Below are 18,139 nucleotides of genomic sequence, written 5' to 3' on the forward strand. Positions count from 1 at the left end.
GCATCCGCCCCCACCCCACAACGGAGAAACTTCCAGCCCCAAATGTCAGTAGTGCCGCAGCTCTCAAGTACGGAGCTTGTGCCCACCGTTCTGGACTCTCCCTACCCCGGGTCTTTCCCGACTGCAGACACCTCTGGCCGATGAGCAAGTTTGTGGTGCTCGGAAAAGTGCAACGTCGTAGATGTTTTCAGATACGACCAAAATCGTCTAGATGGTAAAAATTTCCCTGATCCCTTGACTAAATATCTGAAATACATGCAATAGGTCGGCTTCCGAACGGGCCCATTCCAGAAACGCCCATCTTCCTCCCCACCCCTGCCCGCAAGCATCACGGTGCAGCTCTGCAGAAGAGCCCTGGCTGGCGGGCTCTTGGCTTTCCTGTCGGGGGGGTGAGGGGGGTGGGGAGGGGATCGCGGGGAAGGAGGGGAGGAGGCATGCTGGCGAGGGAAGGGCGTCCGAGAAACAGAAGCCCCAGGACCCCGGAAAGCCGACCTCACGGAAACCGGGTTACTTCGGCCCAAACTTTGAGCCCTTTTGAAGGCAGAGGGTTTGTTGGGCCTGGCGCTTACTGGGTCGGGCCCAGCCAGGTGTGCAGGAGGGTGGGAGGGTCCAGTCAACCCTGAGCCTTTTTCTCACCGAGTGATGGGACCAAGCCTCATCTTCTCACCTGTAAGATGCACATGAAGCTCTCCCATGAAGCTCTCACGAGGACTAAGTGAGGTTGCGTTTTATGAGCACCCAGCAGAGCGCCTGGCCGTGGCTCAGGGCACCAGAGAGCTCACCTCCCAATTGATGCGGGGCTGGGGGCTGGGGCGGAGGCCGGGGGACCCATGTGGTCCCTGCACTTGCAGGTGGTGCGTTTTCTGTGCACTCGAACTCTAGTCCGAACTCTGCCCTGACCGAGTTCCTGGGGGGTCTCAATGATGCTGTCAAAGGTGTGAAAGGCAGAGAGCACCTGTCCTCACGCTAAACTCATGCACCTGCTGTGGCCCCTACGCTCAGTCCTGGCTCTCGGATGGCTTTCTGTCGTCTTTTTTTTTTTTTTTTTTAATGGGCTCTGAGCCTGTGATATGGACGCCCTGGGGGAGGGACTGTGGGCTGGGCAGACGGGGGGAGGCCGGGCAGGAGCCAGTTCCTCTCCTGATTCTCCCACGGGCCAAGGGAAGGCCCTGAGGCCCCCACGGGAGCCCCTCCTTGTACTCCCTCGATACACATGCAAAGTGACGCATGTAACCGGAGGTCTTCAAGGGCTTTGGTGGCTTTTCCATTTGGGGAGACGGAAAGTCAGAGCGAGGACTCCTGTGCTCCCTCCCCTGGGGGGTCCCAGGAGTGACGTCAGGGCTGCCTAGAGAGGCCACCCACCCCAGCACAGACAGGCCGGGACCCTGGAGCCCACCGTTCCAGGACACTCTGAGACCCTGGCTGGGTCGGGAGAGGGTAGGAGAGGGTAGGGGGAGAACGGGTGGGGAATATTCTCACAGCCTGGGGTATCCTGGGATTTGAGCCCAGCCTCTCCCAAAAGAACCACAAATGATATTTTAGCCGGACAGGGATAAGCAGAAGCAGCTCTGCTAAACCAGAAAGCAGAGGACTTACTATGGGACCCCTGGCGGGACGACAGGGAGATCCTCCACCCCAACCTGCTGGCCAGCCAGCGGGCGGAGGGTTGGTGCCAGGGCTCCCGATAGGAGATGCCCCACTGCGTGAGAGGGCCCACAGGGTTGGGGGGGACACTAGACTAAAAATATAAAATAGACCATTAAGCATTCAGCTTTTTTTTTTTTTTTTAACCACATAATGGGTAAGACAGCATCCCTGATGCTCACCTGTGCTTCTGGGTGGGCTGGGTAGTGAGGCTTCTCAGAAGTGGGGTGAATGTCGGGCTGCCTGCCGGAGCCTTACTAGGTAATGGGAAGCAGTGCTTGCATGCGTTTACCTGCCTATTTCGACAGGACAACACGGCCAGGTAAAGGTGCCCCTGGGCCGGAGCAGGTGGGTTGCGTTTGGGCCTGTGTACCCCTTCCAGGGGAGGGGTTGTGGTGCGCGTGGTGGGGACGGGCCTGGCCGTGGCCGTGGGCCCCCCTTCTACAGGGGCCGGTGGTCCTGCCCGCCCTCCCCTCGGGAGATCTAACCCCCAAGGAGCTTTCCCGCTGCGCAGAGGTGCCGCCTGGGGAACACTCACTCCCTTCCCCTTTGCCAGCTCTCCCTCGGGGTGTGGTGTCCCCCCTTGAGCTGCCTGGGACCCCCGGGAAGGCCGGTCAGAGCACAGACTGCGGGGCTGCCCCCAGAGCTCCCAACGCGGCGACTCTGAGGTCTGAGATTCCGTTGCTAACAAACGGGTGGGGGATGCTGACGCCGCTGAGCTGGGCGCCCCCACTTTGGAAGCCCCCCCCCATGGAGCAGGGAGAGGGGCAGGGGAGGGCCGGGCGGCTGGGCCTGGGGTTGCTCAACAACTGCCAGCCAAAGGGGCAGGGACCGCGGGGACTTGGGTGACCTCAGACTTGACAGCGGCTGTGACTAACTTTGGTTTATTGATGTCTCTCTGGAGAAGGCTCCACCCCGTTTCCCTGAGGGGTCCGCGACAAGGCAGCCGCCCCAGCCCCCCGCGGGGCTACTTGAGAGCCTGGCAGCTGCCCGAGGACAGCCTGTCCCCCAGCCGGGCCTTCTGCTCCTTGCCCCAGAGGGTTTTGAGCTTGCAGTAGTACACCTTGCAGCTGAAGCCCTCCCTGAAGCCCCCCTTTATGTGGCTCTTGAGGGAGTGCAGAGTGGGGTACATGCGGCAGCAGGCCACGCACTTGTAGCCACTCTGCTGGGCCGGGTGCCACTTGGAGGCCGTGAGGATGTCCTGGGACGTGATGTGGTCGGCGGGGACCAGGCTGTGCCTGGATTTGGGGCTGACCTCTCGGGGGCAGGTGTTCTCTGGGGAGGAAGAGGACGAGCAGATGCTCTCAGCCAGGTCCTCGGGGCTGCAGCTGTCGCCCCTGCCCTCGTCCCGCTGCACCTCTGCGAAGCTATAGGCCTCCAGGTGGCTCTCCTGGTCCGTGCAGACGAAGTAGCTGTAAGGGGAGAACCAGGGCCGGTAGATGGTGCAGTTCCGCCTCAGCTGCTCTCCCTTCTGGGAGTCCCCCAAAATGCAGTCTGTGGAGGAAAGGGTTGGGTGTGAGCGTGGGGCAGCCCCTGGCCCCCCAGCTTCTCCCACGTGCCCCCCCGCCCCCAGTGCAGAGGAGGCCTCACCTGGAGAGGAGAGCGTGTTCTGCACCCCGTGCCGGAGCACGCTGCCGTGGTACCGGGCTGGCGGGGCCTGAGCCGCGTTGGACGCCTCGGGGGGTGGTGCGCTCTTTGCGATGTCTGGGTTATGGAAGAAACGCTCCGGTGAGCCGAGCACGGTTGGGGGTCCTCTTCTTAGCCTCCCCCCCCATCCCCGCCAGCATACCTACAGGCTCTACCTTGGGACTTTGTGACCGTGCAAAGCCGAAGAACAGAGCCTCTTTTGCACCCAGATAAGCAGAACTATTCTGGATGGTGAGCCGGGGAGTTCCAGGGGGGCATTCGCCAGGCGGTCTGGGGGGGATTCTCTCCAAGGGAGACTTTCAGAGGCGGACCACATGACCCCTTTCTGCCGGGCCCATCCTTCCCTTGACCTTCCTGCTGCTCGCTCTGTGTGTGTCTGTCTGTCTGTCTGCCTGCATTCCAGCCTATGGGGTCCACGGAGGGAGTCTAGTCATGGACCACGCAGCTACGTTCTGTGGCCCCTTGGGGGACGAGGGGCTAGTTTCTCCCATTGAAACGTCTCCCACCCAGAGCCAGGGAGCGTACAGGGGACCCTAGCTGCGTGCAACACCCCGATGACTGCTAACGCTTGACAGAAAGCCAGCTTGCTTCAGACCCCGGGGCGGTGCCAGCGCCGAGCTTGGCAAATGACTGTGTGAGGGTCCCCTGTGCAGGCACATGCGTGTTCAGGAGAGCCGGCTCCTCCACAGAGCGGCCGCCTCAAGCTCTAATGTGCACACTTCTCCAGAAACCAGCTGGCAGTGTTGTTACACACGTAGGTTCTGGTTGGGCAGGTCCGAGGGGGTGCGGGTCAGGGGCAGCCCGAGATCCTGCATTTTAACGGGCTCCCAGGGGATGCCCACACCTTGAATAGCAAGTCCTAGGAGCATCCGCATTGATTCCACGCTGTGCTTGCTCCCCAGGGACCCTGCCCCTTAGGATCCCGCTGAGGGATTCGTGAGCTGCCTCTCCTCCGGCTTGCCAAAACAGGGCTAAACTAGCACCTGCTCTACATAGACGGCACCCGAAAGTCTAGAGTGGAGGCGGGGCGGGGGAGACTTGATAGCAAATGTTTTCCCCCCGTCCTTCCCTTGCCAGAAGTGCATAATGCACCAGGAACTACTTACCATGAACGCAGCATTTTGAAAAATTATTTTCTCCCCATGTGTAATTTGACTTTCTCACTAAATCATAGTCCTGCAACGTGATCTCGTAGAGTACACAATTAAAAGCCTTCCAAAAAAAACCCACACTTTTGTGGCCCTAGTGGCACCAGTGTTTACCTGGCAAGCTGGTGGCACGTGAGGACATAATGTCAGGAAAAGCACTCAGGGCTGAGGAGGAGATTCGAGGTCCAGAAATGCTGAGGAGTGAGAAGTTCTCCATGTTCTGACTACTGTAGGGTGTGGAGATCGCACATCGGCTCCCAAGAGGTTGGTTTGGGTTGTCCAGACGAACATTCTGAGCACAGCTGACATCACAAGGTCACGGGATTCCACTCGCTGGCCAGGCCATCCCTTTTGCAAAGACGGATGGAGTCTCTTAAAATTTGTAAAGATTTTTTTTTTTCCGACTTGTCATTTTCCTCATTGGAATACCCAGGGGGGAGGGAGCATGTGGCCGAGGCGTGACTGCGATGTAACCCGCTGACCCCGCCCCGTTGATCTTTTGCTGTCATTTTTGTGTCCTTGCCGTCATTCCCCCACCCCCACTCTGGGGACCCCTGTCTTCCCGGAATAAACGTCTTGCGTTGCTTCACCTTCATCCGCCTACCCTCTGCCATCATCAGATGGTTTTGTTCTTTCTGTTTTTAAAAAGCTTGGGGTGTGATTTTCACATTTTCTTTGGAAGTCGTTGCAAAGTCACAAAAAGTCGCAGCGCTAAAATTCATACAGAGAACACCCCTGCGTTCTGCATCCCGGCTTTCCTCTCGTTAACATCTTACCCCGTTTGCTTTAGCGTTTCCCTCCGTCCGCCCCATACGTCGTTTTCTGAGCCATTCAAAGGTAAGTTGCAGGCGTCATGTCCCTTTGTGCCTAAATGACTTCAGTGAGTTCTTCCTAAGAGTAGGGACCTGATAATGTTTTAAATGGTCAGTGCTATTTTTTAGCAAATGACTAAAACACGCAAATGGGGGGCTCACCCCGCACCATTTTGCTCCTTAGAAGCCGTTTGCTGGGGAGACTGAATGCCAGAGCGGCAAGACTGCCTCTTGTCTCTGCTTGGCTTCTGTCCTGTGACGCCCTAGCACCCTAGGAGGGCTGCGGAGCAAAGGTGAAAGGTGACCGTGCCACTCTGGAGCGAGGCCCCGCTCTAGAACATCGCGACATGTACACACTGGGTACCTAGGGCACCTGGGATCTCAATGCGTGTGTGCTTGTGCTGCGTGGGAAGAGGTGGCCCGGCCCGCCTCTTCCAGCCCGTGGGTGCGTGAGTGACCAGCTGCGTGTGAGAGCCCAGCCGGTTGGAGATCGAGATCCACAGTATGGAGAACCTCATCCCCTTGTGGGCCTCCCCCTGAGCCTGGTTTGGAAGCTTAGAATGAGCTGGAATGTAACTGACACCATGGACGTTGGCGACGTTGATGGTACTGGGACTCGATTCAGCCCTTGTGGTGCAGAGAAAGACTGTGGGGTCCTGGGGTTTGGAGAGCCCCCGCCCTGCCGTTGGCAACCTGCGCAGTTAGGCCACCCCCCCACCCCCCGCCGCCATGGTTTCCTATTTTGTTAACCTAGTTGGAATGGGGGGACGTCTTCCTGCTCTAAAACCTGGTGATTTCTGTGCTTAACCGAGACAAGATAGTAATGAGCGATGCACGCGGGTTTGGGAAGATTTTGAATTTCCCCCCTGCCAGGGGTCATTGAATTCTTCCCACTGCCAGCCGTTCAGATTTCCTCTAGCGGGGCCTCAAGATATTGGGGGGACACCTGGGAAGCTGTGTCGGTGCCTGCTTGTTGAGTTTTTTAAAAGCATGACTCTTTGGGTCTAGTTATTGAAAAGTTCATGGGAACCTGGTTGTCCGGGGTTGGTTCTATTCTTGGGAACCGGGCTTCCGTCTTGCATGTCGTTGTTGCTGGTGGCCCAGGCAGGAGGTGACACTCCCCAAGTGGTCGGTCACTACATAAAATGTCTCTCTCTCTCTCTCGTTTGTTTTCCACCTGCTTTCCGAGCCCCTTTCTCGGACAGGTAAGAGACCGTCTTTCTTACGGATGACTGAACGGCACAGATGCTTTGCTCTGCTTGGATGTGTGCATGTCAGGGGTGCTGCTGGGCGGGCCACCCGGTGGGGATGTCATCGCTTTTCCTCCCATCATCACCACCGTGTTCTGAACCACCACTTCTCTAGTGCAAGGGGCAGAGTGCGGGGGCCGTGAGTACCATGAGCCGGGAAGGGGCCCGGGGCACCTGCTTCAGGTGAGGAGGCGGAGAGAGACGAGCAAGCTGCTCCCGACTGACCTCGGGAGACGGGGCTTTGAGGGGCTTTTGTAAATGGAAAAATGCTTGGGGACCCTTTCTCTACACCGTCTGCCCCTAACGTGGTCAAAGCTTGATGCTTTTAAGCATTTCTATGAAAAACCCAGTTCAGCCCAGCCAACGTATTGAAAGCCGCCTCTCGTGCCGGCCCTGTGCTGAGCACTGCAGAAAGTAAAAATCTCCGGAGATGCTGCATCCCCCCTAGGAGCTCACCCTTTTATTATCGAGACGAGGTGTGTTTGCCCAGAAGACTTAGGGACTTGTAATGGGAGCCTAGGCCGGGCTAGCTTTAAATTACGTGAGACTAAAAAAAATAATAATAAATAAATAAATAAATTACGTGAGACAAAAAATAATAATAAATTACGTGAGACTAAAAAAAATAATAATAAATAAATAAATAAATTACGTGAGACAAAAAATAATAAATTACGTGAGACTAAAAAAAATAATAAATTACGTGAGACAAAAAATAATAAATTACGTGAGACTGAAAAAATAATAAATTACGTGAGACTAAAAAAAATAATAAATAAATTACGTGAGACTTAAAAAATAATAATAAATAAATTACGTGAGACAAAAAATAATAATAAATAAATTACGTGAGACTTCAGCCTGTACGTTCTGAAGGGCAGAGCGCAGGACCCCAGGGGATCTACCGTGGTGTGTAATGCAGACGTTACTTCTGTTTATTAGAATACGTCTTCAAAATAAGAGGAGCTCACAATTTACCAGTCACTTAGGTGTTTTTGGTGCTTACACCCTCCGGATCGAGCACGTCTGCGCTGCAGATCCACCTTCAACCAATAAGGAGACCCCTGTGGAAGTATCTGAGCCAGGAAGCGGTGCGGGACCCGCCCTCCCCCCAGTGAACCTCCTTTTGAACATTTGCCCTCGTTTCATGGTGGCCCAAATAATTGCCAGTCTGGGGGGAAAAAAGATTTTAAATGCTTTCGTTTCCGAGGGCCTCTCTGCAGGTTCACAGATATTTATGATCAAAGAGCAACCGGAAGGGATACGGGATGTAGATGGGGCGGGTATGCAGAAGCGGGCTCTTAGGAAAGTGAGGAGCCCCGGGCACCCCGCTGTGGGCCGGGCTGGAACTCCCACTAGCCTGGTGTGGCTGCACCTGTGCCCCAGGCCCCTAGCACGGCCCCCCGGCCGAGGCGCGTTCCCCGTGTGTGCCCCAGACCCGCAGCCCTGCGTTGGGTGGTGCAGCCACTCTCCCCACAGCTTCCTGCCTCTCTAGCTAGTTGATGCAGAAGGGATCTGTGGAAACCACAGCAAAGGGAAATGCCCCCCCCACCACCACCACCACCGGGCCCGGGGCTCGGCAGTGCAGGGCGGAGACTGCTACTCTGCAAAGCCCAGTGGAAGCAGCAGCAGCCCCCAACCTCCCTCCCCCTTGGGAAGGCTCAGCGTGACCAGGCACCCGGAGGTGTGGGCTGTGGACAGAGAACAGGTGGTGACGAGCGTGACCTCTCCTTCCCCCAGACTGACGGACTAGCGGGGATGGTTGGTAGGGACAGACACCTCACGCGTGCTCCCAAGGCCCCAGCGTGGAGCTGGCTGCTTCCGGGACTGAGCCTGACCTCCAGGTTCCAGGTGGTGGAGGGTACCCCCCCTCGCCCCCCGTGCTGGTGTGTGGACGGTGCGGCGTCGAGCCCTCCGCTCCAGTAGTTCCAGTTAGGGACCTTGGAGCTGTGGTCTCGGCCTCCACCATCCTCCATCTGCCAGATGGGGTCTGGAGGGTCAAGTCAGGAAGTTTCATGAGCACCTACTGTATACCAGCCCCAGGCTAGCTGTGAGAGATACAAAGGTGAATGCGACACGGCCTTCGCCCTGCCAGTGTAGACAACCCAGCGGGTCTACCTGCGGCCCCTTTAGCCTTTCACATGGAAGATCCCAAGACAAGGGCCGTCGGGGAGGCGCGTTCACGCAGCCGCTCCGCGATCCTGGGCAGACATCCCAGTAGTGGAAGGGGTGAGGACCGGAGTTCTCGTTCAGCCCACCTGTAATCGGCCCGTGACCCCAGGCCGGGCAGGCACTTCTTACTCTGAGCCCCACCTTCCTCGTGGGTAAATAGGATTCCTCCCGTGGCCCATCTCCTAGGGTGTCACCACGGCGATTTCAGGTGCCTCCTGCTCCCTTGGCACCCAGTTCACACGGATTCGGTGTGAGCGGGCCCCGAGCCCCTGATTAGCGGCTCTCGGCCGCAGCAGCCCCTCCTCCCGCAGAGAAGACGTGCGCCCCAAGTGGCCTCCAGTGGGGAGCGTCCAGCCCCAGCCTCATACTCGTCTTGTCCCCCTTCCCCAGCTTCTGTCCCAGGGCTGGGGACAGCTCAGTGGTGGTCACGGCAGTGCACACACGTGGTGGGTCACTCCTTCACCGTTCTGTCCTCGGGGTGTGGTGACCCCAGGTGAACGGGTCAAGCCCTGAGTCAAGGAGACAGGTGTAGAGGGAGAACAGGGTTTATGGCTAGAGCTGGCCACCTGTTCCGGGGGGGGAGGGCACAGAACCCGAACTCCCGGTCCCACCGCCCATCCGGGTGGGGAAACCGGATTGGATGGGTCAGGAGTGTCCCTGCTGCTTTCTGGATGCTCGTCCAAGGCCTGGGACAGTGACCGGGGTGGGGCGGGGGTGGCGGTGTGTGAGGGGCGGACGCAGAGGGACTTGCCTGGCTCACCACGTCGCCTTCCCCTCTGCTTGCAGTGGACCACGGCATGTTCGAGAACCTGAACGCGGCCCACGCTCCCAGGCTGCAGCCCGGCTGCTCCTTCCCCCACCCGTCCAGGCTGGCGGCCACCCAGGGGCCTGTGGAGCCCGGCGGGCCGGGGCCCCGGATGGGCGGCAGCCAGCACCTCAGGAACCTGGGCAGAGCCGTGGGGGCCAGAGTTAACGACTTCCTGCGGAGGAAGGAGCCCTCGGGCCTGGACGGGGCGGGCGCCATGGAGATCAACAGGACGGCGGGGGCCCAGCTGGCCGGCGGGGCTGCGGGGGACGAGAACAGGTGAGCGCGGCGGGCGTGCTCGGGGAGCTCGGGGACGCACCGGGGCTGGTCGCCAGCTGCCACCCTGTCCCCGCGGCCCCCCGGCTCGCCCACCTGACCCCTGGGGCCATCGGGTGGTTTCTCGTTTGCACAGAACCAGCTTTGGAAGGGGTGACGTGGGGAGCTTCGGGTGACGAGGTTCCTACTGGGCAGAGCTGGATTTGAACCCAGGCATTGCCCGAAGCTCCCCCGGGTGGATTCCAACACCCAGCCACACCCCCGGGCCTCTGCACTGTGGGTGGTAGTGGAGGAAGGTGGGGGTCCGGGGGGCCGTGGGGGGGCAGGGGAGGGAGAAGCCTGCCTTGTTTTAAACACCTACCGTGCCCTGGGCCGGCAGGGTCCTCCTCAGGGCCCCCTGCAGAGCTTCTGATGTGATGCAGCCCCCAGGGGGCCCAGCGGCAGCACTTTGCTGCTGTCACCCCTAGCGGGGTGGGGGTGGGGGTGCCAGGCCAAAGCCAGCGATGCTCCAGCTGTCACAACCCACACCCCAAACCAAGGAGGAAAGGAAAGCGCTGGCCGGTGGGGAGCCGTCGTGCGGCGGCTGGGGTGTCGCCATCCCTAAAGCGTACCTGCCCCTGGTCCTCGACCCCACAGGTGCACCCAGCAAGACGCATTCCCTCGGCTGGATCCTCCGCCTCCCACCGCCAGGAAGCGAACCCCACGGGCCCTGAAGACCACGCAGGACATGCTCATCTCGTCGCAGCCCGTCCTGAGCGGTCTGGAGTATGGGACCGAGCTGGCTCCTGGGCAGCCCCGGGACACGCTGCCCGCCGCCCCGCCGGAGGCCCCCGTGGAAACGGCGGGTGGGGGCGAGGCCCTGCCCAACGGAGAGGTTTCGCTGTCGGTGCCCGACCTCATCCACCAGGACAGCCAGGACGAGCCCAGGCTGAAGACGACCGAGTGCAGGAGGGCCTCCTCCCCAGGGCTCCTCGAGAGGAACGGCCTCAAACTCAGCCTGAGCCCCCTCCACCTGGCCGAGCCCCCGGGGGCCGGTGCTCCTCGGGCACGGACCTCCAGCCTTGACAATGAGGGCCCCCACCCAGACCTGCTCTCCTTTGAGTAGGGCCTCTTCTCCCCGCCGAGCACCCCCTCCCCGCTGCCGACTGGTCCCTGGGACCCCTGGGTCCTGCCCCGCCCTGCCTGACCTTTGCCCCTTATGCAGAGATGAGCAGAGAGCCATCCTCCCTGTGCACCGGTCCATTGCTTCTGACCCGGGTGGGGGGATCCGCTGGCCGGGGAGTGATGGGTTTGGCTGATGATGGGCCCAGACCTGGAAAGCCGCGCACCCTGAGAGCAGCCCGGCCAACGTCCCTCTTGGCCCCAAGGCCACGGAGGCCCCGGGTTGTCGCCTTGTCTCTGTCCTTCGGGTGTGGGCTGGAGGAGACGCCAGGCTGGAGACCCGGAGGCAGCTTGTGGCCAGGGCTTCCTGGGGTTCTTCCCTTCTGGCCAGCGTGGGGGACACGCCAAGCCCCCCGGGAGCAGGGCACAAAGCCAGGCACCGAGGAGGCGAGGGGCTGCGGGGGGACATTGATAGGATCGGCCACCTGTGGGGTCCCCGCGCAGAAGGGAAGCCAGGGCGCCCCTTGGTGCGCGCAGACAGGGCTGGGCAGGCCCCGGAGGCAGCCGCGGAGCAGAGTACGATCTCGCTGGGGGGGGTGGGGGGGAGCTGGCCCCCAGAGAACCCGGAGCAGAAGTCATGGAGAGAGCAGGATGAAGACAGAGCCGCCACTGGGGGTCAGAGCAGCTTTCAGGGACCTCCCCACCCCCTGCAGTGATGCAGATCTGGGGCCCGGGGGTGACGAATGCGAGGCTGGAATGTGCCAGGAGCTGTGGGCAAGTGAACTCTCAGGAAGTCGCCGGGGTCTCCCTTAGGGGGGCCTCCGCCCTGCCTTCCCCTCGCCCCGATGCCACACGGTCCTCCCTGCACCCCTGCCTTTGGGATCCATGTCAGGGCCTGAGCGGAGCATCCGACCCCGGCGGCTTCTTGCCCTCCTGGGTTAACCCACTTTTATGTTCCTCTCTCCCACCAGGGGTCCTGTCGTGCTGTCTTCCTGTGGCCGGGAGACCCTGTCGGGGGGTGATCCCAACCCTGGGGGCCTTTGCAGCAAGAAGAAAGCATCCCTTTTGTTGAACAGGGTGGCTGGCTCCCCTGGAGAAGGCCGGCGCGGCACATCCAGCCGTGGTTCGCTGCTGGGCCGTCTTGCTCACGGGCTTCCTGCAGCCTCTCTCTTGTCCATCAGTCGGCTCCCCTGACCCCGACCCTTCCCGCTGCATCCCACCCCTCACCTTTGCCGTGTGACATCTCCACGCTAGGTCCCACAGACTGGTGGAGGGTGGGTGGGATCTTCAGGGTACCAGCGCCCGCCCCACCCTCCTGCACCTGCAGCCACGCCACCTCGCCCACCTTGCCCACCTCGCCCCGTCTGCCCCATCCACCCCATCCGCCCCATCCGCCCCGTCCTGCAGCCTGTCTTCCGTTGCTCTGGAAAGCAAGGCTCCTGCACGTGCCCACAGCAAGGCCTTGCATCCCTTGCCCAGGAGAGGCTGTGCTTGCCAGGCACCCTGCAGGCCGGGGCACAGTGAGCAGGGCGGTCACTGAAGGTCTAGGTCCCGCCTGACCCCAAGGGCACGAGGACGACGGGTTATCCCACCCCGGGGCTCAGTTCCTGGGACTGGCGTCCGGGATCCCATGAGTTCCCTGCGGGGCTTGGAGTGTCGCACCGCACGCAGAGCTGGGGGTGGGGGCCGAGAATCTGAAGCTGTAGCCGGGAGCTGGCGGGGTTCCCCGTGAGCTCCTGTGCTGGAAGCCCAGTTCGCGTCTCCGGCGGGACATCGAGCAGAGCCTTGCCCTCCGGGGCTGCTCCCCCCGAGCTCAGGGTGGCCCCGGCCAGGTGATGTGGGAGCTTGCACACGGCCCGCGGGCCCAAGCTGGCTTTGCGCCCTGCCCTCCGCGCCGCACCCAGCCACTGCTGAGGTCCCGGCCCTCGGACTCAGGGTCAGGACGGGGGCCCCAGGCAGTCCCAGGCCCGTGGCTGGGGTGACGCTGGAGTGCCTCAGACGGTGTCTGACACCACACGGGGGCCGCGGGACCCTGCTGCAGCCTCTGGCCTCTGCATGATCTCCCTGCCGCCAGCGTCCTCCTTTGGGGATGATGCTCCTCCCTCCCCCCAGCCCGGGGGAGCGGGGCTCAAGCTGAAGTCTGGTGCTAGATGCTGCGGAGGCTGTAGCACGTAGCGGGTGCAGCTAGATGCTGCGGGTAACGGATAGCACCTGGAGCGGGGCTGAGCGTGCCCCCCGCGGCAGCGACGACCACCTCGGGCCGGTTGTCTGTCCGGCCCCCCGCCTGGCTTCCGGCGTTTGCCCCCACAGCCTGACCTCCCTGGGGTCACAGGGCAGCAGCCCCCGCCCCCCGTCCACGCACCCACCCCCCTCACACTGAGCCCAGCATCTCCGGGGCCTTGGCCTCTGGGTGGCCCAGTCAACACGAGCAGGCTAAGGAGAAGCGAGGGCCCCGCCTCCTGGATCTACGTGAAGCAGCTGGGGGCACCGAGTCTGTTCTCTCCCCGTTACCCCCAAGCCCGCTGGAACCCCGTAGGCAGCGCGAAGCTTCCCCTGATGAGTCGCAAGTGAGCTTCCAGAACCCGCCAGGGGGCAGGTGCGTCCCCCTGCAGGAGCCAGAGGCACCTGTGTCGCGTATGTGGGCGGCGCAGAGACAAACCCGCATCTGATCCGTCGACTTTGAAGGAATGGACGGGTTGGCCCCAGTCTGGGAGAGGAAGGGGACGGATCGGAGCATTTTCTAGAGATTTTATATTTATATTGTTAGTAGTGTTCTGGTAGAGGGAAGCCGCGGAATAAAACGATCCGGTTTGGTTCTTGCCGGCTTGGTTTCTCCCGACGGGAAGTGACTTGTTGGGTGGAGGGTGTCTGCACGCTGGGTTTGGAGTGGGGAAGCATGAGGCGGGTGGGCACTGCCCGCGGACCCCCACTGGAGGCCCCTGGGGGAACTGATCTCGGGTTGTGCCTTCATTTGTCCCCCTAAGCAGCCGGCTCCCCACTGTGTGTCCCTCTTCCAGCCCGACCTGTGGCTGTTTCAGGGGCCGCGTGACGTCAGCCTCCTCCTCCTCGGGAGGAAATGCAAGTGGGCCGCTGGATGGAACTCGAGGCGGCGACTCACCCTGGGTCTGGCATCCTCTTCCACCCCTGGGCACACAGGCCGCCTCCAGCGGGACAGGCGCTGCTGATGGAGGTGCTCCCCCACCCCTGCACCCCACACACTGCGGCAACCCTGATGCTCACTTGTTGAGAGCGTGTGACTTGGAGGCCAGGTCGGCATCGAGCCCGGGGACTCAGGCTGAGAATCCACCAGGCCTCTGAGCACCTTAAAAGGAGGAAGTCGGGATCCTCAGGTGGCTTAGTGGTTGAGCGCCTGCCTCCGGCCCAGGTCATGACCCCAGAGTCCCGGGATCGAGTCCTGCGTCGGGCTCCCTGCATGGAGCCTGCTTGTCTCTCTGCCTATGTCTCTGCCTCTCTTTCTCTCTCTCTGTCTCATGAATAAATAACATCTTTTAAAAATGGGGGGAGGAAGTGGAGAAGAGAGGGACGGAGCAGAGAAAGGCCTTCACGCTGTCCACAGACGCTACCTGCGTTTTTAAAGGGGGGGAAGGATGCGGCCTTTCTGCCCAGCGCGGCCCTTTGCCGCCGTGACCATGCCCGGGTGGTGGATTCGCAGTTGAGCAGTTGGGTCCCGGGCCCCACGTCGGGAAGGTCTCTGGCAGGAGGCTGCAGCCTTTCCCGTGTGGAACTCACCTCTGGGTTCCTCGACGCGGTGCAAGAAGACGCCGGTGCCCGAGGGTCACCCACTGGCTCTGCAGCGGGGCTCGCCGTGCCGTCTGGGAAGGCGGGAGGGACGCCCAACCCGGTCCAACGCATCCGTGCCCGGGGGGCGGGGGGCACTGAAAGTACAGCAGCCCCTGTCCCCCGCCCGCAGGCCCCAGCGCCCCTTGTTCAGGGCCCACTCCCCGGGGGGTGGCTCCAGAGGCTTCTGCAGGCACGAAGTCAAAAGGCCTTTCGCGCACCTTTTCCACTGTTGTGCACAGGAGTTACTCGGAGTGACGGGCGGGCGGGGAAAGTCATGAAGCCCACGATGGTTTTTTGAGGCAGCGTAAAGGTGGATGTGCCTCTGGGACCTTGCTGCTGTTCTCCAGGCTGAGCTGATGGTCCGGAAAGCACGACACCAGGATGCATTTGTCCAGCCGACCTGTCGAAGCCCCCGCGTGAGCAGGGTGACGTGGTGGGAAGGGGATGCCTGGTTCTCTGTCCCCGTGTCACGGTGGCAGGGGGTGAGGACGCCTGGGAGCCTGGCCTGAGCCGCTCCCAGGCCCCCTGAGCAGGGCATCGAGCAACAGCAGAGGCTCCCAAGGGGGCCAGCGAATTTCACCTGCAACGGGTCTTCCCCGGGGCCTGATCTCACTGCAAGTGCCGACCAGAGCCACCAGAGCAGCGGTCACCGGGAGGCCACCTCGCCGTTCCCAGCGGTGGCCCAGCCCGGCCGGTCTCCAGGACTTAAGGAATGAGCTGGTCCAGGGCTGTGCCTCAGATGCTGCTCCGGCCTCCAAGAATTCCTGCTTGTTCAACTTGCTCGCAGGCCCTGGGGCTCCTTTCAGGCCAGCGAATCCTGGAGGGTTCTAGAACCCTGTGTGCTTTGACTTGGGGTCCCATCCACCACCCTCCCACCTCCCGTCTCTACCACCGCAGAGCTTTCCAGTCCAGCTGGCAGCTGCCACCGATTCGGCGATGGTTCATCTTTGTGATTTGGGGCCTCGGGGTCTCGGGGCTCCACTCTCAGCGGGGAGCATTTGGGGTGCCCCGTGCAGAGCCCCAGCCGCAGCCGCCCTGCCAGCAGGGGCGCGTAATTAAGCCTGCACAGAGCCCCCGGGCCCGCAGTGGCTCCCCCCGCCCCCGCCGTGTCCTAGGTGCCCACGGCGTCCGCGTCTCCCATCGCTCCCACGGAAATGCGCTCCAGAGGCTTTAATTTCGGTTGTTCAGTGAAAGCAGCTCCGGGGGCTTGGCCCCTGCGACAGGCCCTCCTCCCTGCTGCCGCCGGCCCTGGGGTCCCCGCACTGACTAATGAGAAAATTCTTCCGCGTTGAGTATCCAGGGCTCGTCCCTCCTCGGACACAAATCCCCTTTGTGTGCAGCTTATCTCCAGCTGCTGCCATGAGACCGGGTCCGCCTCGAGGGACCCGCTGGCTCTGCCCCAGGAGCCGGTCCCTCGGTTATTGCGGGGACGTGAGCTCGAGGAGAGGGTGAAAGACCGACTGGGCCACAGCAGCCTCCCCTCCTCCCCGCCCCGGGAGGTGCCTCAGGAATGTGTAGCACGGCCAGCATTTTCTCTTGGGAATAGGCCAGAAAGGGAAAAAGAAAAAGAAAAAAAAAAAACCCAAAACGAAAAGCAACCCACCCCAGCAAAATGCAGCTGGTTTGGTTTGGGTTTTGCTGTGGACCCGGCTGGCCGTCCTCAGGGCCCTGCGCCGCGTCCTCTCCTGCCTGGGCCCCGGCGTGTCCTCGAACTCCCGTGGGCCTGTGCTCCAGCCCAAGTGAGTGTTCGGCCCTCCTGACGGCCGCCCGGCAAGTGTCCCCAGCGGTTGCAGGCACAGGTCACCAGGCCCCCGTGGGCCCTTCGGGAGCAGCCCGGCCTCTGGCAATGGATGGCGGGGACCCAGTCGGCCCTGTGACCCGGGCCCCGAGCCCGCGGCGGGCAGCCCCGGTTGTGGGGAGGGGTACCGCAGAGTCTGGCCTCTGGCTGCCCCAGGCCCGGGGAGATCATTTCCGTCCACCCTCCCTGCCCAGCTGAGGCCCCGGGCCCTCTGTCGGGAGCCGTCGACAGTCCTGGCCGCAGGAGAATGTTCCTCGGAGCGGGCCGACGGGGGACCCTCCAGGACTGGACGAGGCGCAGGCGGCCTGTGGGGTGAGGCCGGCGGGGAGAGGCGTGGGGCGGGCTCCCCGTCTCCGATCGCCCCCTGCCAGCCCCCCACCAGCTCCCCCCCCATGGCGGTGGCCAAGCTTCGGCACCCCGGCCTGGGGGGTCGGCTCCGACCTGCCCCCGGACGCATCCCAGGCTGTCTTGCTCCTGGCCTTTCGGCCCAGGCATCGCTTCCTCCGGGAGCCCTTCCCTGCGGCTGCACACATGTCTGTCCCCTTCCCTCCCTCCAGGCCGCCGAGCGATGCCTGCGGGTCTGGCCCGAGCCCTGTTCACTTCGGACGGCGCGGCCCAGGAGCTCGGGAAAGACGGGCCGCGACCTGAACGCCTCGACTCAGGAGTCAAGGAGCTTCGAATGCATCTCGGGACATGTTCCAAGTCTGTCACCCGCACCCACACACACTCCAGAGCTGGCTGGTGGGGAGCAGACTGGACGGGGCTCTCGCTGAGGGCCGGCCCTTCCTCGGGGCCTCTGCCCACACACGCGCTCCGCACCTGAACTCGGACCCGAGAGGATTGAGGGAGGCCACATGCAAAGTGGAGAATGATTAACGGGCCGGCGTGTAGGTCATTTATCTCCAGCCGGAGCCTCTGTTTAACTCCGTTCCCTGGACAGATGCCACCTTGCCCCGGGGCCAGCAGAAGCCCACACTCCTGTCTAGCCTCGTGTGACAAGGTGCCTGGGGTCTGCACCTCTGGGTGCTGCTTCTCCGACGGCTGCATTCCGATGCTTCGCATTCACACGTTATCACTTGGGGCTTTGCTATTAATTGGTGCTCTGTTACTATATTTCCAAAGCTCCTGTGCATTCCAGGAATTTGTGCTAATCAATTTGCATTGATCCTCTCATTTGTTTTTCTCATTAGCCCTGTAAAGATAGTCCTACGAAGCCCATTTTTCAGATACAGTATCTTACTGCAGGCCAAGAGACTCACACACGTGCTCTCGTTAATCCTCACATCCTGTGACATGGTTATTTCAGCCCCATTTTATTGATGGGTTTGCTGAGGTTGAGGCAGTGACCACGTAGAGCCTGAGGCTTACAGCCCATAAAGGGAAGAGCAAGGCCAGGAGGCCCGGGTGTCCAGACCTGAGGACCAGGCACCTTCCTCCCCACATGGCTCTTCTCTGTTCGCATCACACCAGTCTGGTAAATCTCAGGATCCAGTCAGGGCCCAGAAATGACTTTTTGAGATTTGGCCCTTCTCCGGGGGTGAATGCAATTTCATTGAACACTGAATCTTCATGTAGACCAGAAATGGAGAGACCCATTCACCAGCCCTCTCATTTCACAGAAGAGGAAAGAGTGAAGACTGTGTTTTTCCCAAGTTCTCCTGCGCTGGCAGTGGTCTGAGTCCCCA

The 18,139-nt window shown here is 61.4% G+C and overlaps 2 protein-coding genes across 14 annotated transcripts in view; one reads left to right on the top strand and one right to left on the bottom strand.

Annotated features, from left to right (window-relative positions):
• NOS1AP (nitric oxide synthase 1 adaptor protein) overlaps nt 1–13,671 on the top strand; it is a 277,804-nt gene extending 264,133 nt beyond the window's left edge. For 12 of the 13 annotated variants that reach the window (XM_072814408.1, XM_072814409.1, XM_072814410.1 and 9 more), the window contains 3 exons: nt 9,460–9,757; nt 10,391–10,855; nt 11,827–13,671. In XM_072814408.1, coding sequence (XP_072670509.1) covers nt 9,460–9,757; nt 10,391–10,855; nt 11,827–12,049 — 986 coding nt within the window. In that variant the 3' untranslated portion in view covers nt 12,050–13,671. Of the gene's footprint in view, nt 1–9,459; nt 9,758–10,390; nt 10,976–11,826 lie in introns of those variants that run through there. The other variant, XM_072814412.1, reaches the window with a different exon arrangement.
• On the bottom strand, nt 2,513–4,741 carry SPATA46 (spermatogenesis associated 46). The gene is made up of 3 exons (XM_072814429.1): nt 4,554–4,741; nt 3,235–3,348; nt 2,513–3,138 (listed from the first exon to the last, which is right to left on the bottom strand). The coding sequence occupies exons 1-3, from the start codon at nt 4,654–4,656 to the stop codon at nt 2,612–2,614; spliced, it is 744 nt and encodes a 247-aa protein (XP_072670530.1). The 5' UTR covers nt 4,657–4,741; the 3' UTR covers nt 2,513–2,611.
• Nucleotides 13,672–18,139: the final 4,468 nt, after the last annotated feature.

Source organism: Canis lupus, chromosome 38, assembly GCF_048164855.1.
Source record: "Canis lupus baileyi chromosome 38, mCanLup2.hap1, whole genome shotgun sequence".
Taxonomy (NCBI): Eukaryota; Metazoa; Chordata; class Mammalia; order Carnivora; family Canidae; genus Canis; species Canis lupus.

Bases quoted from the DNA above. Each gene is read 5' to 3' on its own strand.
- SPATA46 (XM_072814429.1), bottom strand. From the start codon at position 4,656: ATGGAGAACTTCTCACTCCTCAGCATTTCTGGACCTCGAATCTCCTCC. The intron at 3,349-4,553 runs GTAAACACTGGT...TCCATAACCCAG, and splicing joins ACGTGCCACCAGCTTGCCAG to ACATCGCAAAGAGCGCACCA. The intron at 3,139-3,234 runs GTGAGGCCTCCT...TTTCCTCCACAG, and splicing joins GAACACGCTCTCCTCTCCAG to ACTGCATTTTGGGGGACTCC.